Source organism: Oculina patagonica, chromosome 9 (genome assembly GCF_052425735.1).
Source record: "Oculina patagonica isolate OP01 chromosome 9, crgOcupat, whole genome shotgun sequence".
Classification (NCBI taxonomy): domain Eukaryota; kingdom Metazoa; phylum Cnidaria; class Anthozoa; order Scleractinia; family Oculinidae; genus Oculina; species Oculina patagonica.
This window is the reverse complement of record NC_135766.1, coordinates 9,751,067-9,771,319: the sequence shown is the minus strand read 5'-3', so window position 1 is coordinate 9,771,319 and position 20,253 is coordinate 9,751,067. Positions and strand designations below refer to the sequence as shown.

The 20,253-nt window shown below is 38.1% G+C and overlaps 1 protein-coding gene across 1 annotated transcript; it reads right to left on the bottom strand.

Moving 5' to 3' along the window:
• Nucleotides 1-1,999: 1,999 nt before the first annotated feature.
• On the bottom strand, nt 2,000-3,967 carry LOC144666031 (N-acetyltransferase 8-like). Its single transcript, XM_078527386.1, has 3 exons — nt 3,661-3,967; nt 3,226-3,340; nt 2,000-2,947 (listed from the first exon to the last, which is right to left on the bottom strand). Exon 3 carries the CDS (start codon nt 2,894-2,896, stop codon nt 2,225-2,227), a length of 672 nt encoding a protein of 223 aa, XP_078383512.1. The 5' UTR covers nt 2,897-2,947; nt 3,226-3,340; nt 3,661-3,967; the 3' UTR covers nt 2,000-2,224.
• Nucleotides 3,968-20,253: the final 16,286 nt, after the last annotated feature.

Here is a 20,253-nt window from a genome sequence, read left to right as displayed (position 1 = left end):
ATTCCCAGTATCACGGTAAATACGGCGAGCTCTAGCAGCAACTCTTGAGCTCCATACAGCCTCTGAAGTCTCCTTTCAGGTCGTTGCTGCGACTCTTCTACAACGTATTCGGTAGTATATGTGTTTACTCTCAATGTTAAACGTTCGTGTTTGGCACGAGAGGCGTCCATTCTTGCACTTTGGATCTCCCTTGTTTGTTATCTCTTCGACAAGTTCACTTTACATTACCTTAGTTTTACTGCCGCTCTGTATTTAAATGCTTTGCTGTTGACCGGAAACTGGATAGGATTACCATACTTGCGTCATGCAAGTGAACCTCTCGATCGTTAAAGGTCATGATTTCCATCAAAACAAGATCGTGTTTCACGATTCCGCCCACCCGAATCTGTTTTTATCAGTGTACCGTAAGTGGCTTGCAATGGATATTTTTAGTCTTGGCGGTAGTTTTCGTGACTTCTTTGGAATATCAAGTAACGTCACGGGAATCTATGGCACCATAACATTATGCTGGACTTTACTTTACTCTGACTTTATTCTATCTCAGTCACTCAAATACCAAGTAAGACTGCAAATACGACTGTTTACGTTAACTTTCCGAGGGTATGATGCCCGGGGTATGATGTTATATATATATGACCATATACCATTATCTATAAATAACTGCTCTTTAAACCTTTTCTAACGTCATCGTAACTGACACCACTGTGCACTAAAAAAAAAACACAACTGCGGTGTTTGGAACTCGCACCGTAAGCAAACGTTGTCGAATGCAATGCTCTTAAGAAAGACAAAACACGCCCATAAATGAATGTATACAATCTCTGGTACTCTTTAAGGGAGAAAAACAATCGGGACAACTGAAAAGAGAACCTTGAATACATCTGATCCCGGAAAGAATAAACTCAGCAAGGTTGACAAGTCAAGTTTACGTTTTATAAACATTCTATTCTATTCTAAGAAACAATATTGCTTTGCGGAGTCCCCGGAGTGCTCGATGCAAATACACGCTAAGCGAAATTCAAATTTTAATACGGAAATTTGTTTAGACATAAATAGAATGGTTTTGGAACCGGACGTTCGTGTGACGTTCTAGGACAAGATTAAAATTTGCATTGCATTCCAAAAAAACAGACACGAATGAAAGGGAAATAGACACGCGGAGAAGTGCATCAATTCTGCGGCAGTAACAAATTCAATTAAATTCACCGGCAATCTTTACGCGATTAAAGTTAACTTGTCTATGCAAACTCGGCCATACAGAAATCAACCCCGGGGGAACCCTGGTGTGAAACGGACGGGGATACCTTTTCGGAAAATTAAAATTAAAAACCAAAATGAGACCGTTCTAGCTGGGCGTGGTTCAAGCTTTTTTGACGCCTAAAACAGACATTTTCATGTCTGATCACTCGAGGCCGCCAACACAGTATGACGGTGATTGTTGCTGTTTCTTTTTTGCCACGTGCAGCCCTTAACGAGACCTTGACATGACAGCTAAAAATATTGGCGTTCTGCCCTGGACACCCAGAGTGAGACCAAAACTGACTTAATTTACACCCTTAACGAGACGACGTTCATCCCCATCCCATCCAACCCCTCCCTCCCTCTCTTCCCCCCCCCCCACCCCTAAAGAAAAGACAAAACCTTGGAAGCAAACTTTGAATGAAGGTGTTGTAACGTTCTCGTAATGATTCCAACCGTATTTGACAGCTTCAAGCTTCAAAAATACGTCACCAAATAAAATAAAAGATGGGTAGCAACATGAGCGAGGCAAATTAAAAGAAAAACAACTTTGTCAGGGGTGGGAAAAGCCAGCTTTTAATCTGACTCTGGTGGGATGTATGTTTAAAACCAGGAGGAGAAGTTTTAAAATTAGAACGATAAAATGAAGAAGGAAAGATATGCTTTAGTGAGTAGAACGGGTGCTTGAGATAGATTGTGAATCATGCTATAATTCTGCTTATATTCTTGTTTTGAGCAAACATCTATTTTCATTCGACATCTTTAATGCATATGGGGTAATTAACAAATTACAAGTTTGCTGCACTGCTCACGCAAGAAACGTCCTTGAAAGTTTCTGTCGAATCGATCAATATTACAGTTAACGTTATTTCGCAGAATCTTGTTTTCGCACATAGCGCATCGCACACAGTACTCGCTGACCGTAAAGCGCCGGCCTACTTGTTGCATACACGCAGCATTTCAAAGAAAACAGAAGCGATATAACTCACAGCTTAATCTCAAAGCAAAAATATTGAAGATCTGCAAGAATCCTTTGAGGATGAGGAAAGACTGTCATGAGTTTGAAGCCGTATTTCTTGTACAACCGAATGGCTGGTGTTTGTGCACTGGTGGTAGTCAACACAATCTTCTCGAAGTGTTGATCCTTAGCGTGTTTGAGCAGTGCATCAAGCAGTTTCCTTGCAATTCCCATTCGTCTACAAACTGGTGATACAGACATCCTCTGAATCTCAGCGACTCCTGGCTTGTGGCTTTCATTATGAATGAGTCCCACTATACCCACAACTTTGCCATTCCACTCAGCCACCCACATGTGAGAGCCATCGCTGGACATGTAACTCTTCTCAATGTTCTTTAAATCCATTTCAAGGCAGGAATTGATGAACTTCCAGCACTCCATATAAACACGGATATACAAGAAGGCCAACATAAAGAAACAGGTAAATATGTAAAGAAGACGTGTTGTCACCGTCCACTGTAATGCAGCAAGAACGGCGAGAACAAATACGCTCAGTGCTGCAAAAAACCGAAGGTACTTTGGGAAGATAACACGTGCTACCAGGTTGATCAACTGCTTCATACCTTGAGCGAAAATCTCTTGGCAGTCCTGAAGATCTGCGTTGTTGTACGCCCTTATTCGGACAGTGTCGTTTGCCATCGAAGAGAGTTGTCCACCACTTATTACTTCAGAAAACTCCGCAGATAACGTCTAAAAGATAGATGAATAAGGTTTTTACAGAGAATGAACAGAAGAACTTGACTTAGATATCACTGTTGCAAGATCAAAACAAGTATCATGTCTCAATTGCTTCTGGCACTTTTAATTGAAAAAAAAAAAAAAAAAAAAAAAAAAAAAAAAAAAAAAAAAAAAAAAAAAAAAAAAAAAAAAAAAAAAACCACCGAGACGACGGAAACAGCTTTAACCTGTAGTATTTCTTCAAATCACAATTGGCAACTGTCATGGCATATTGCATATTTTTACTGTACCTTGATGTTTGAGGCAGCGTCGCATTTGCTTCAGTTAAGACTCTATTCTTACTGTAAATGGCATACAAAGGACAATCAAACGGAACCATGATGTTCCTCAACTCACAGCAGCAATCTAGGAAAACAGAACGAGTTTCAAATCGAACACCTGAGCATCTAAACAGACAACAATGAAGTTTTGACTAAACGGTGTTCTCGAAAGAACGTTAAAAAAAGGCGGCTGATGTCCTTGTTTCTTTAGCAAATTACTGCAAACAATAAACTTGTTAACAAAAAAAGATACCAGAATTTTGTTTTGTTTATAGGCAAAATCTTGATCTTGAGGGAAGGAAAAGCCTTAAAACATGAATTACCTGATTAAAAAATGCTATGGAGCTATGGACAATTGGCAGTTGAATCGACAACGAACTTTAACAGTTCAAAAATTGTACTTACATTCTCATTTTATTCCATTATGCTAATGTATTTGTCCTCTCTGGGCTAGCATATGCATTCAACATCTCCACAGTGCTGGCGGAGACTGTGTTGATATATTAAGAAAGTTACAATGACGACTTGTGCGAGATAAAAATGTCAGATCGGAAACGTAAATAAAGACAAGAAAATATATATAAACTCACTTTGCAAGCTACTCTTGAGCGAAAAAGAGTTTCACTTCTGGTTGACGAAAAAAGTGCAGCAGGCCAAGATACGAAAAGAGAAAAAAGCGTCCCAGTTTCTCCCGCCCTGCGGTACGACAAGTTAGAAGGCGATGTCGTCAAGATTCCTAATTTGCATTCCCTTAATAAACTAGTACGTGATGATATTGTAACTGAATACAGGTCGCTAATGATTCCTCTTTGAGGTTTAAAAATAGCTCGATACCATGCATATATCCGGTTGCAATTGTGTTTTTGCGATATTTCTGGCTTAGTAGATAAAAACAGACCAGATTTAGAGCACAAAGATACTTGATGTCCTATTTCTGAGTAGTTTATAGAAACCAAGCTATACCAATCCCGGAAATTAGCACGTGTTGGACAAAAAGGATCTCGTCCAATTGCTTTTGCTAAAAACGCGGACAGGAGTGGTTTACCTCTACATGCTGTTCGTCCGAGCAAATTAAACGTGGCCAATAATCAATGAACGCAACGGAAAAAGGGCTACGAGAGAGCGTAATTTTCGTTAGGAACGTTAGTAAAAAAAAAAGGAACACCGATTTTAATGCTTCTTATCAGTTTGATGAAAACCGTGAGCTGCGCACACAATAAAACGACACAATAAGATTTCCAAACAAGCATCTTTGCTTTTGCTATCCATATCTACTGTAGACTCGAAGCCGTCCCACTTTTAGATCGCAGAATAAGGGAACTTTTGGGCTTCGCTTATTCAGTACTCATTATTCTCCCATTAAATGTCCACTGCGGAAACATATCAGTCATACCATTTATCATACTCTTCTGGATGCAGGGAGAGATTTGCCTGGTAATGCCTAGAGCAGGGTGCTACGGCAAGGTGTGTTCAATTCACGTACATTAGGTTCTTGTGGACTTCGCCTGTCTTTGGGTGTGGGTGGGCTAGTGGAAACCTAATATTTTTGCATTATATCAGCAAAATCCACAAATTTATTTCCATGCCTCCAACTTTAGTCCGGCGGCTTAGCTCGAAATTTTAGTTGAATTGTGCACTTTTTGATACAAGCATGAAACTTGGCACAATGAAAGTAGTCACCAACAGAAGTTTTTTCAGATATAGTGCCAAGCCCGAAAAACATCGGTTTCCATGGAAACCGTAATTTATCAAAATCAATTAAATTTCGTGAAATATTTGTTTGTCCTGGTTTATAGACAAATACTATTATGTCAGGAAGTGATATCAAGTCGCACGTACAAAATTTAGAATGAAATGCTGTAATTTAGACTGTTCACAGCCCTATATTTGCCTATTTTTCTTCTGTTAGCGAACGGTTCGCCGATCGGGAGAGACCTGGACGCTAGCGCAAAACGAAAGACGCCAGGGAGCAGAGGGCGGGGAACGAAAAATCTTTTCCCATGCAATAATTTCCTAGTAAATTATTGGTATCAAACAGATGGTAAAAAATGACAATTATAAGGCCAATTTAAAGCATTCACATCTGTATTTATGAATAAAAAATCTACAATAAAAGGTTTATAAAAGTACAAGAAGAAGAACTTCGTGGGGGAGGGGCCTCTCGGCTGAAAATTTCATTGCTGTTTACTAAATGAAAATAGGAAATTGACGTTGGCACTATATCAAGAATTGATTAGTACACCAATGCTTGTAATACCACAAAGTTTGGTGCTTGTATCAACACAGGCAGCCCAAGCTAACGAGAGAGGACAAAAACCCCGGAAAAAATAAGAGCCACAAAAACTCACGTACACTAAGACTCGAATTTATAAGGATTTGTATGGGAATGAAACAGTTTTATTTTACGACATAGAAATTCGAACGTTTTATGAAATAAAATTGACTTACACTGTTGCAGTTTCGTGTTCTATTCTTGTTTGCCAGCTCCTCGAGCCAATTTGAAGCGATTTGGACGAGTTATTGCTTTGCGAAATTTTGAACACGTTGTACTTTAAAAATATTTCCAAGGCTGGAAACTATTTTCGACAGCATTTCACTCGAAGCGAAATATCTTCCGTGAAATTGGTCAAATCGCTACAGAATTTCCAGGACCGTAATCTCCGGTAATTTCTCTTTCCTGTCGTTGTCCATTTAGTTCCGGGTGCCCCAGTAAACATTACGATAACAACACAAAGAAGCGTAGAAAATTCTTCCAAAGTGCGAGTTTTGCTTTTCTTGTTATGCGCGGCCCATCAAACCACACACACAATGGCGTCAGGTCGACAAAATCGACTTCAGCGGTGGGGGGCATGGAGTTATTGTTACTTACTCCAAAATACGCTGTGTGACCCGGAGAAGGCGGGAATTTTTCTACCGGAAATAAAAACCGGTGTTTAAGGAATCACGTGCCAGGTGATTTTCTATTTCCTGTGTGACAAATTTATACAATTTACCATTTCTCTATCTGGCGAATGTCTGAGAAATTAATTGATAACACATTTAGCACTGGATTCAGAACAATGCAAAGTTGCACGTTACTATGTAACGAGAAGCGTTTTCTTTCTTTTTTTTATTATGATTCACGTTTTCGTTTGCAGTCCAACCGTTTCAGGACCGGAATCGGTTTTAGTTGATCCAATAAAATCATTATATTTTATTTGGAAACGTTAGGTTTGTTGACTCGATTGAGACTTTTATATTAGGTTTTATTCGAAAAAATATGAGTTGCTTTATCAAAGAAATTTCAGTATTGTTCAATCGCCTCAAGTACATATATTTTTTTAGCAAATTTCAGTCACTTAAACTGAGTTTGGTGAAGAATAAAACCAAATTGATACTCGACTAGCCAAATGCCGCTACACTTTGTTTTTTGCTTTTTTGTTGTTTGTTTTTGTTTTGAATTTTTTTTTTTTTTGTTTAATGAAATTTGGCGCATAACCGATGAGACTGATAAGACAGGCGAAGTACTTACATTTATTTTATATTTTCTCTAATCCTGGTACAGCTGACATACATCATCTTAACACTATTGTTTTCACACAATAAAGAAAAAAAGATTTGAAAAAGTTGCCACTGAAGCGAACACAATCTATTATCCATTGATCATAAAAATTGTTCATTACTGGACACTTTTAGGCCTGTTTTGTTCTTCCTTTCATAACAGCAGGATAAATAATTTATTGAACGTATCGAAGAATTCAAACGTTCTCTATTTTAGCGATTAACACTTTAATATACCTGTCAATGCAACTTCCTTCAGTATTCTTGTTTCAGCCTTGTCACACATGTAAAAATAAAGCTAAAGAGTACACGAAATGAACTTCCTTCCCCTCAATTCACGTTCACTACAAACTTATCCAGGATACTCTATCTTCAGGTGCTCCAGGCAATCGAACTATTTTTGAAGTCAGTGAAACCACGACAAAGCCAGTACAATGAAACTGTGATGAGTCTCTGAGTTCTGGACTGATTAGTAGCAAATGTAGTCAAGGTAAAACGCAGTGGTTGGTCCATAGCTGCTCCTCAATTAATAAACTTATCTGACCTCTGTAAAGCACTTATTAGCGTGGAAGGCAATTAAAAAAAATAAATGCCGTTTCAATAAACGTGATAGGAAGGAAAGAAATGCATTTAACTGTATTACTGAAACTGTATACATGCGATAACAACTACCTTTTTAGTAAGAATGTCAACGCATACTCAATGCAACCGAAGAAGTGAGTCCCCAGTGAGTCTTATCTTGGCCACCAACCGCGAAAAAAAAATGTAAGTACTATGGATGGATCCCTGCAAAAACCAGTTGAAAAAAACATACAATGGTCTACAATGCAAGGTAAAATACCAAATTATTTCTTGACCGTTCAACAGAAAGTACTTTACTTATCCATTGTCAGTTTTCATTGCAAATACTGTCGATAGAAAGCTTCAAGGAAACTGTAAGAGTTAAATTGCTACAGCTGGGATCCTTGTTATGTCTGCAATAAAACAGGCTTAACCAACTATTTTGCAATCAAATAACATAAATGTTTTTGTTGACATTTCCAATTACCGAAGTGGTCCACCTTACATTCCAACCTTTTGCCTACTACTATTGTACTTTGTAACTGTATAGCATACGTCCATACATCTTTTGTTTCCACTAAATGAAAATGAATATATATAAATGCAAGTAGATAAAATGCACAGAAAAAGCAACAGGGCTTATAGTGAAAAGAAACCACAGTTGTTCTAGAACATAGCGTGGCTGTGGGTACAGGATTCCGAAGTTTGATGGAACTCATGTAGACTCGCTCAGATTGAACATATGTATCACTTCGTTACACTGACAGGATGTTTGTTGCGACAGCTGTAATTCACTTCTATCTAATTTACCGAATTTAATAAAGATCTCGAGGTTTTAATTTAGGACGTGTCCAAAGCTTCGAAAATGGGAAAATAATAGAAATTTATTAAGGGAATAAGCCTGGTAATTGTTTTTTTTTCTCGGGACAGTGCTATGGTCGTGATGTGTATAAATGCAATAATAAATGAAATTTTTGGAAACGCGGACAGACACAACATCAGTCTCTCTCAACATTAACCCATTTATTGGTAGACACAGTAAAAAACACTAGTACGTCTCAAAAATGATCTTCTCCTGCGATAATGAGTTCAAAAAACTCCTAAAAATGCACGACCTTTAAAAGGTTGTTCAGGTTACAAAGCTACTAGACTATTGACGTCATTGCTACATGATAGAACGCTAAATAAAACGCTAAATGATTGACATAATGTAATGTCACACGACAAAAATCGTCCCTTGTCCATAATTATGTATCTGTTCTTTATTAGAAATAACTTTCAACATTTACCAATTGTCAGTTTTCCCCAGGTCTTGACCACAAAGACCTGTGGTTGTGGAGGACCTCTCACTACTTAGGAAACAATTTCACCAGAACACGTACTAACATCTTCACCAGTTAAGCACATAATGAGATAATAATGAATGAAACTTTATACTTTTCACGGGTGCCAAATTAAATACATGGAAAGTCCTCACTGTGAAGTTGGGCGAATGTTAGAGGAATTAACTGCTAACACAATGACCAGTGAATTTAGAACAATGCAATGTTTTAAGTATCTAGTACACATAGAGTATATGCTAATATTTTCCCATCGCCCTAGTACAAAAGTTATTTATTGAGAAATATTTTGACCATTCAAACCTTTTAAACCATGTTTGACATCGGTTGATTAAATTCCTTTCCTTTCCGAAACAATCTAAATAGTGTAAACGATTGATAACAATTGAATACGGTAAAAGTCTGCTTTTTACAGTCAATAGGTTACTCTATTGTTCTCACTCACAAAAAAAAAATTATTATAATACTGCAAAAAGTTATCACTGAAGCCAAAACAATCGACAGTGATCCATAAATTATGACAAAATGTTCCAATGTTACACAGTTTAAACTGTGCTATAGCCCCAAGCGTTCTTCATCATGTGATTAGCCTCCTCTAGTGTTTCCGCAGATACTTTATTAATGCCACTTGCCAAATTAAATGCCGTTTTCAGCGTTTTAATTTATACACGCGCATTTGCACCATAGCAGCCCTAGACAAAATGCAATTCATCTCACGCAATTCAAGTTCACTGCAATCTCTATAGTCCAGGATACTCCAGGAGTCTTCGGATGGAACTCTGGGACTACTTTTTAAGACAGTGTTCGCTCACGGAATTCAAGTTCACCTCAATCTGTATAGGCCAGGATACCCTATCTTCAGGCGCCCCAAACTCTGGAAGTGTTTTAAAAGACAGTGTTTGCTCACACAATTCAAGTTCACTGCAAACTTATCCAGGATACTCCATTTTCAGGTGTTCCAGGCACTCGAACTATTTTTGAAGTCAGTGAAACCACGACAAAGCATCCCAGCACAATGATGACCAAACTGTACTCTAGTAGCATCTCTTGAACTGTGATGAGTCTCTGAGTTCTGGACTGATTAGTAGTAAATGTAGTCAAGTTTAGACGAAGTGGTTGGTCCATAGTTGCCCCTCAGTAAATAAACTTGAATTATGTCTGTGCAGCACTTAGTCCGGAAGGCAGTTTGGAAAAACGTTCCTCTCTCATAAACGTGATGGGGGAAGAGCAGTGCTTTTAAAGTGTACCACTGAAACTTTATACATGTGATGACAGGACTACCACTAGGTGTCAACGCATTCTCGTTGTAACTAAAGGAGTGAATCTAACCTTCGCCACCAACAATGAAAAAATTAAGGATATTTAACTGCAAAAACTACTTTAAAAAACGTAAAATTCACGGCGAAATAGCACATTATTTTAAATTTGCATTGCATGCATAAACAATATAGCACATTTTGAGTTTTTATTGCATGCATGGACAAAACGGAAAGTTTCCAAGGAAAAAAAACTGTGGAAAAACCTGTGTTCCTTGTTATGTCTACAATAAAACAGGTGTATCCAACTATCCGTTAACCTTTCTATTTCGCAATCAAATAACAAAGATGTTTTTACTGACCTTTTCAATTGCTGAAGTGATACCCCTTAACTCCAGATCATTAACATTCCAATTCTCTACCTAGGCTTGTACTTTGAACCAGTAAAACATAGTCAATTCATTTTTTGTCTCTCTTCTCACCCTTATACTAAAAGAAATGGTCAATATTAGTGAAAATGAAATACCTACAAAAAGGTGTGCTTGTAAATACCCATAAAAAAACTTTAGTTCGTAAAAATCTGTGGCTGTAGGCGCATGATTTCTAAGATCGATCAAACTCAGACTGTACCAAATTTACTATGTCGTAAAATGACATGATAGTTGCAACAGCTGGGAGACTTGTAATTTCTTTAATAATCTATGTCTAGCCAAATGTCCATTAAGGTACTTTTATTTCTTAAACAAAAAGATAACAAAAAACTATCTGTAGACCTTTTCAATTGTCCAAGTGGTTCACACGACCCTAAGCATTCCAACTGTTCTACTTATCGTAATGGTATATCTATTCTTTCCCCTTTGTTTGCCTTAGTTGTAACAAGAATTAGTGCAGGTTAAAATGCCTATAAAAATGGTTGTGTCAACAGCAGTTGAAGAACAGACTGTGGGGCATAATGTCCAATTAATTTAAGCAAACTCGGCCTCGTCATTTTTAAGAGATGCACATTCTGACAGGACGTGATGGAATGTCTGCTGAGATTGCAATTGTCTGTTTGCATGTTGGAGGCGTGATTAGTACTCCAAATAATTTTTCTCCCTTAATTTCGGACAAAAAGAGACACACACCTTGCAAATTCAAATCACTGAAATGTGTTAACAAAGTTATCTCAAGTTATTGTATTTGGAATTTCTTTCTAATCGATAAGCGAAATTTAATGCATAGCGTGTCTCTCGTGCCTGCAGATGGTCAATAGCTCAAGAACTTGAAAAAATTGAGGTAAAGGGAAACGGGTGACGGATAATAAAGGTCAATATCGCCTACCGTGCTGCATAAAATAAAGCAGAATTGTGATGGGCAGCAAAGCTATTTCTCATGAAGATCTGATGGATTTTTAAATGTTATTTTCCGTTACTAACGAAGCAGACAGAACTGAAGAGTTACAACCATGCAATTGAGCTCAACTGCCCCTGTTATTATAGAAGGTAACTGCACTAAACACAATATGAGAGAAAAGATAGGCTAAACCTTTGACCTACTATATTCATTTCACTCATCGTGATTCAAGATTAAGTTGCACATAACCTCGTTACCAGAAGAATGGATCATTTGCCCACAACTCAAGCTGATTAACAGAATCTTTATGTTGTAATATCATTATCTGTCTTACAGCCAAGATTAAAGTTTGCGTACGTGCTTGGCGCAAGGTGACCGGTGCTCTTTATGTAAGTTCATCCAAAAGTTCATTTAGCTACACGAGTTTCTTTCATGTCTTTTCATCCCCGCATGCAAGCATAGTGTTCAGTCTCTTAAAATGAAACAAGATTTAGAAGGGAATAACAAGAAGTCAACTTAGCATTACATCAACGTAAATTGTTATTTTAAATGTTTTTTTTTTTTCTTTTTTTTTTTGTAATAGTGAAAGAGTTACAATCGCGTGTGAAATCATAGTCGTTTAGCATTTGGGTTATTGTCTGCCGTCAGTAATCTCCATCTGGACTCTCAATAAGCTTCATGTAGTTCTCAGGGTTTATTCATTCATCGATACTAATTTCCATCTCGTACTGAGATGTTCACAGCAAGACTGAGCAATCCACTTTGGAGAAATATCACTTATTTAAGTAAGCAGAAGCCACAATCCCCGCCCATTATAGCTCCTGAAGTAAGAGAAATTGAGCTATAGAACGTTGACATAATGTACGTCACGTGATTTAACTTCTTTATTCAAGTTTCACTAAGTTTGTTACAAAAGGTTGATGAAATACAAATTAATAGATGATGCTCGTCACTGAACAATATTCTGAATATTGTCTCAATGACCAACTAATAAATTATCACAAGTCCTTTATAGGAGGCACAGTGTGTGACCAGACTTGCTTAAAAGTCGAGCACACAGAGCGCGAAGCGCGAAAAAAAAAAAAAGAAAGACTTTTAGAAAATCTATGTGTGACCCCGTATTGAAAGTTCCATGCCCCAGTCCTGATATGTAGCTGTCACAGTGCTACTCTACACGGCTGGTTTATAAATGGGAACCTTTCAGTTGTAAAGGCAAATTGACAAATGACTGAAAATGTGGGGGCATCCCACCATCGTAAGCAAGTGTCCCATTTTTCAATTATACAGGCGATGGATATAAGAGACATAAGGTTATTTGGGAAGTAAATGTCTTGATATCAAGAAAATTGGTAATTCGTAAATTACTTGATGTCATCACTGTCCTGCTATTATGGTAACATCGATGCCATTCAACCCACCTTATAGCAGTAAATGGATATAAGGTCGATGGTCGGGCAGAGCTTTAACAGTGACGTATTAGCCGTTTAAATTCGGGAAGGGGTGCCATTAAAATATCCATACGTGGAAGGTACGATCTTCCTAGGTACAGATTACTTTGAAATTAAAAAAAAAACGACTCAAGTAGTTAGTGGTAAGAGGGACACAAGTGATCAAACAGCTAGAACTGCTTATGAAGAAGCTCAAAACAAAATAATTAGTAGCAAATGAATGCCACGAGTGCCATGGCCAACTGTATTAAATCGCGTGGGTGTTGACTAGACCTTTCACCAAATGTATATTTCACTCATCGATATTCGAGATTAAAGAGCATTTACCTAATCTTCAGGAGATCTGAAGGTAATGCTATTCGAAAGCATTGCTAATTACTCAAGCTGGTCAATAAAATTCTGTCTGGATGCCAAGATTACAAGCGACCACATTAATCATTACTATTTAGCTCTATATTGTTTTTGTTTCATGTAAGGAAAGAACTTTTGTTATCTCTAAGTGAATATCTTTGTGCGAAACCTTTCAAAAGGCCCCCCCCCCCCCACACCCCCCCCAGGTTTTAATTTTCCCCCCCCCCAATCTCCCTATTACAAAAAATTATCGTCGGCCCCCCCCCCCTCAACTTTGCCCCCCGACAGAAAAAAAAAGGCTTTTGTTTCAAGAGCTGCGGAGGAATTTGATACCGAACAATAGAGCATTTCTTGATACGGTTATATCTATATTGCAAGTGAGGGTTCTTTTGACTTGAGCTTAAACAAGGCTTTAAAATCGAAACGAGTAAGCTGAGTAAGTACAGTGATCTAGGCCAATAACTGTCAGCACTGATTTGTTCAATGCTGATTTAAAAAAAAAAAAACCCATATTTTTTAATTACGATTCGTACATTCGTCGTTAGTGATAGTTTTCGTTTTCGCCATACATTTCTCCTCTACGCCTTATAGTGTCGGACCAACTGATACACAGTAAACGTATAAACAAAAATTAAAGTCTCAATTTTTATTATTAACTGTATTTCTTTTTCTAAGCATATTGTATTCCTAGTTTTGAACCTGGAGTGGTCCTAATGGTTCAAAAATATTTAATAAAAATTTCATTCTCCATAATTTTCTTTGTAATTCTTGCGTTCGCTTCTACGGCAATGTACCGCAGGACATACTATTCCGGACTCGGAGGTCCGCGATTGCGAGATGGATAAGCTTGGCAGTGGTCTTTGTGTAACCGCCACTTTAACGTCTCTCTTTATCGATATTTTTCGGCACCAGTCATTCCGATACCTGCAAAACACCTCCAAGACATTTAAGGCTCAGCAGCATTCACGTCTGTGTTAGAGAGCCTGCGTGCAGTTTTCTCCTATTTGCACCCACGATAATGTTGGACAATCCTAGGAAATAAACAGGGACAGATTACTGGATTATTATTTTTTGATCATAGACTGCGACAGGTACCAACATCGAAAGTCGAGCTAAAAGAGCTATGAAAAAAATGTTTTAGATATTAGAATTCATTATTTGGTATATACAAAATAATCTTCAAATAATTGGACGAAAACCGTACAGTTATCGTCAGTTTCAGGTTGAAAACACCAAAGAAGTGAAATAAACCGAACAAACTAGTTAACTATAGAACACGAAACACAAACTCGCACCAGTTAAGTGTAGCTTCTGATTAGTTTTCAAACAACACCACCTTTGAAATGTTCTCAGAAATCGTATACTTTTTTTAATAGCCTTTAATTTAATAAATTACGATTTACGTGTTAACTGTGAGACCTGCAGCAATTAGTAAGCTATGTATGACCTAAAGAAACCGCTCAACAATGCAGAGGATTTCGGGGGGGGGGACACTATCCGACAATGTGGGTAGGGGTGTGAGGCGCGCTTCCTGAAACTCGTACCAAAATATACGATTGTTTTCTTTTGCACCGTGTTTCAGGTTAGTCTTTACCAAGGAACTGCCTTGGTTTGTGTAAACATTTAAGATGAATATAAATTACGGAATTTTTTAAATCGCACTTCATAAAAATGATTTCTTCCAGAGTGCGCAAACCATACCCCATTTCAGACGCAGTTGGCCAAAATCTAAACCCTATTTTAGACCAAAACTGTTCGAAAACGATACCCTTATATAGCTTATTTAAGAGCAGTACCCCCACCCCCACCCCTCTGGTTGTTGTTGTTGTTTTTACGCGCAAGAGATAACTCTGCTTAAGCTTAGCTGTCTCAGTCGCCTTAGATTCTCACTTATCATCAGTCACGCAGTAAGCCGGATATGTTTACCTCATGGCCAGGAGATCAACACATTAACATGTTCTAAGGACTTGCCGACAAGGGTTAATCTTCATGCTATTACTACACTGCCATAAGCCACTTATAATGGTGTTTTATATTTCTACACCCGACACAACAAAGCTCGTTATCTAATAAGTCTAGCTATTTCTAGATCTCTTACCAGAATATGCAAGATACGAGATAAACATTACCGCCCCAATTTTAACACTTTTCTGTTTTCTTCAGATCCAAAACTATCACGTACACGGTATAGCAGAATGATTCTGTTCACAATTTCCTATTTCATATGCTTCGATGACGATAAAAGTAAGGCATAAAGGGCGTATTATTTAAAGGAAGGGCAACAAGATTTGCGTTAGGCTTCACAAAGAAGGAAGTCTTCACTTTACACTAAACCTTAGTAAGCTGTCAGAACTACGGTGCGAATAATAAGGAAAAACGAATGGAAAGTGTAGGTCCAAACTTTAACATTTGAGTTCTTTGATTCTTAAATTTGACCACCGTGCGCCTTGTAATCGTGTTTCCTTCTTTCCAAGAAGCGGAAGTTTGGTCGTTTAAAAAACACAAAAAATATTTGCTATCGCTTTCGCTTTCTTTAATAGAAATATAAACAGATAGAGCCTTCCTTTTTGAATGAAAGCTACATTTCCTTAACATCCACTTCTCGTTCCGCTAAATCACGTTGATCGATACAGTTAAGCGGGAAGGTCAATTATTCCACATCCTTTATTAATAGTCAGTTACTTCCTTAAGCGTTGGTGTCGTTAAATCTTAATTTACCCAGCTAATAAGGTTAATATAAAATAAACTACAATAAGAGCAAAGAGCAAAAGCAATCTTCTCCACCAGAGGCCATAATAAAACACTTTTCTAATTTAAAATAAAAATGAGCTTCATATTTTAGGGTGGAACCACGGTTTTGGACCGGTGTCTGAATTTGCCAAATATTTGTGGGCGAAAAGCCTTGCTCTTGGAGTACCATGTCCCCTTTCACGGTACTTAGAATATCTTTTAAATCAGTGCGCAGCATCACGTGACATGACATAGTTTTCTGCTCCGATTACCTACCAGAATTCAAATTAGCGTGCCTCAGGTATTTCTGTATCTTGACAAGTTGTCATTTCCTGCTATACTTGCCTACCAAACAATAAAGGGGTGTAGCACGAGCTACCAAATAGCCTTCTGTGTGGATTGTTCTAGGTCAGAGATGATATAAACTAATGTTAGTATCAGTGCTACAGAAACGAGTTGAATTAGTGCGTGACTCGTCTATGTTTTTCTCACTTTTACAGTTCCATCTTTATATTTTTATTATTATTTATGTTTTGTAATCGCGTTAAGAATAGTTCGCACGGAAACTTCAGTTACATGTACGTGACCAGTACGTTAGGAGATATATAAAGGAGATATTTTAAGGTCATCATCGGACAATCTAGAAACCATGGACTTTCCATGCAATATTTTCAATAAAATGCATGGAAAATACCTATGACACAGCTGTCCATCTGGGTTATGGTTTACTGAATATTCTTATTTCATATTTTTCTCTAAATTGATCATTTGGAGTAGTTTTAGACCTAAATTGCATTGCGTGTTTGTTTCAATTGAAAGTGATGTCTCGGCTTTGATCATACATGACCTTATCAGTTTGCGTTTAAATGCCTGAAAGTATTTGCATAGGTTTTCATTTAAGGAATATAACTTGCCAATAATAAATAACAACAACATTTTTTTTAGAATATTGTTTTATGGTGAAAAGTGACGATTTAAGAAGGGAAGAGACTAACTATTCCGAACGTTTACACGTTGCAATAATAACTTTAAAAAGAATGCAGAGGAGGGGCATCATAGGCACGTGCTTAAATAATGTATTAATTGAGTAAGGTTCAAGTGTTTATTATTTTAGTCTTGAATAAACACATGCAGTCAGAAATCCAATTAATATTTAATAGTTCTTTGACTAATAATACAGATCCAAATACCTAGTGCTTTTATCAGTCCCTGCCGCGGAAGAAACTTATAATTTGGTATTTAAGCTGGTCTTAAAATATGTTTTCCCTTTATCTGACACTTGCTTTTGAAGAGCATCTGCAAAGTAATATAGCGATCGGCGGAAGTGGATTTACGTCCGGTGAAGCTATAATACTGTGACCTGTGTTTCCTGTTTTTGTGTTATAAAAAGACTGAAGCAAAACATTAACCTCCAAAGTTACAAGAATCAAGCGCTGGCAACAGATTGAAGCTACAAGCACTGCCCAGAATAACAGATTCATTTCAAACTTAGGTCCCCGTACGTTTAGTGAAAATGGAAAGGTCGGTGCCTTGGCATTCATCCAACGCAAGGAATTCTCCTTCTTCCCGAGATTTATACAGATGCCGCCACATCAGAGACTTTTCAACACAAGAATTTATTTTGGAATATTGCTTAGTGATTGTCACTGTGGGATTTTTCTTGTTGCTTTCACTTTTGTTGAAGTTGATGAAGTGCCACTTTACAATGTCAACATCGTCCTGGGCGCATCTTCCATAAGATAATTAAGACTGCAACTAAAAACTACACTGAAATCAAGAGAACTGTAGAGCGTTCCCATGGCTTTGCAATTGGTTTGAACTTGAAGTTTGGGACTGCACCAGAGCAATACAGAATATGAAACCACTATTCACACGAAACCCGTGGAGAAAAATGGGAAGTACTGATCACATACTCATGATCAACTCTGGAAGAAAACAAACTGTTTAATTAGCAGGAAGATAAGTTAAAGATATTATATACAGTTATTGGATCACGGACTTCTAAAGTTGTAATACAGACAAATTTCTGCTGCAAGCTTAGTCTTTTTGTCTTACTGTGATTATTGAGCTATTCAAACTATATAGGTCAAAATTTGGTAAGACTTTTGAACGATAAGTATTTTAGCCTCTCACGCCCCCAAAAAATCAGATGAACATTTGTCGTTTAAGAATCCCAGGAGAATCCATACCTTGTCAAACAGACTGTTGACAAGAATAGGTCAATAGTAAACTTCACGTGGGGGATGTCGGCTGTATGTAATACCACGTTTTCGAAAAGAAGATTAGAATTCTACCAGGATGGAATTATCTGATCCCGTAAAAAGACAAATAAACGAGACAAACGAGACGACAGAAATTGCTTGGCCAGGCGATTTCTCGTTGTGGTCGTGCATTAAGACTTCGGAGAGATTTCTGTCTACATATTAGCTTCAAAAACTCGTGTTTGCACCGTTTGTAATATTGTAATTTTTGAAAATAAACTGCACATCAAGACCTGTGAATTGTCATTTTTTATCAGAATTTTTCATTATTCGGTTGTTATCCAAAGCAAATTAAGCATGCTAAGAGTTTTCATTTGTGACGTCAAAGTTTGTAAAAAAAAACCCGTTTAATTAACCTTTTTTTTTATTTAACAGGGTAGACCAGGGCTTTTAGTCCAGTACGGTATACAACATGATTTTAAATTGGGTATCCAGTATTTTTACGCTAAAATTGGAACTTTTATGGATATATAGTATACTGTTTTTTTATTTTTTTTCAAATTTTGGTATTTTGCATGATTAGGAGGGGAAGTTTTGGGTATACTGGGTACATGTTTTCAAGTATATACTTCGAAAAAAAAAAAAAGAACCACAATTTATGTATGGTATAAATATATATATTGGTATACCACTTGCCACCCTGGCCGACCCTGAGTTAACAAGAATGCCCAAATCATTTTGCATTCGGAGGACTTACATGGGAGTACTATTGAATTTCTATGGTCTTGGCCTTTTTATCACCAACGTCTAGAAATTTTGTATGTATAAGGGCCTGATTATATGAGCCGGGCTGGCTCGTTTTGCCGAGCTCTCGGCACGTCTGTTAAACGCAACAAAAATCAACTTTGCGTCATACCGGCGCCCGGTAGCCAGATCTCGTTGCGTGCCGGTCTCGCGGGCTGTCTCGGTCGGCCAGCCCGGCACCTCCGCCGCCTTCCTCAGGGGGTCCCCTCGTGCTCCGGCTCCCCCCGCGGCCAGCTGTCATCTGCCGCACGGCCGGTGCCCTAAGTCAAATTTTATTATAACTTTTGTGTGCACACATTTACGCGATAAGTATTTCAACCGCTTGCGCCCAAAATATTAAAAAAAACTCAGAAAGCTAAAACTGTTAACTTAGTAAGCTAAAGCTGGGGATTAGTCGTGTATTACAAAATTCTTAGTAAGAAGGGTTATGACTGGATGGAATCATTTGCTCGCCGACGAGAAGAACAACAAAACGACGAAGTAAACTGACGAGACCGCAAAATTGGATCAGGCGATTTGTCTCAAGTGGTATGCGTGTAGGTTTTTTTCCTTCGTATGTTAGCTGCTAAGACTGCAATAGGGATATCAAAGGAACAGTGATGACTGCCAGCATTATAGAGGTGACCCTTGTAGAAGTAGAGATTATGTGAACTCGATCAATTCACTCTGGGACTAAGGGCCTCTTCATATGATCCCGGTTGACCGGGCTGGCCCAGTTACCGGATCTTGTTCCTCCTATTTTCTTGTAAAATTTGGATGTGATCATATGAGAGGTGGGCCGCCCGGTTACCGTCTCGGTTTCTGCCCGGTCCGACAACCGGGAAGAATATTTCCCTGACGCTCCAGCCCGGTCGCCGGGCGCAACTTTTTTGAGAATGCTCCCTTCGTATTGGGTGGTCCAAATGGTTTATTGCCTTGTATCTATTCCACTTCAGAAATATGCGATTAGCTTTATAAGTACAGGGTCAATAAGCTACGATGTCGCGGATGCAACTTATGTGTCGCTTTTGCTTTCGTTTCTTGATTTTTCCCCGTCAACCGGGCTAAATCCTGAACAGGGTCAAATCCGTCCTGGTAACTGAGACAGCCCGTAAACTTGGCTCATGTGAAGAGGCCCTAAGTGAAATGTTCCAGACATGTAGGTGTCCGTAAGGAAAGGCTAGACTGATGGTTATTTGGAAAAGTTTTCATTATTCCAAGTAAACATTCCTAGCTAAACATTTCAGCTCTTGATATCGGAAATGTCATGCCGCCAATGTGACGAAGATGAAAATACCCAGCCTCTTCATCTTCTATACAGTTGTTGGTGTTATCTATCAAAGGCTGTCCACAAGTTGCTCGGCAACGTTTTTGTCAACTTTTCAAATTTTGAGAAACTTTTTGCATTCTAAGCAACTTTTATTCAGTCTGTGAGGTCACAGCATCTTTTTAAAAG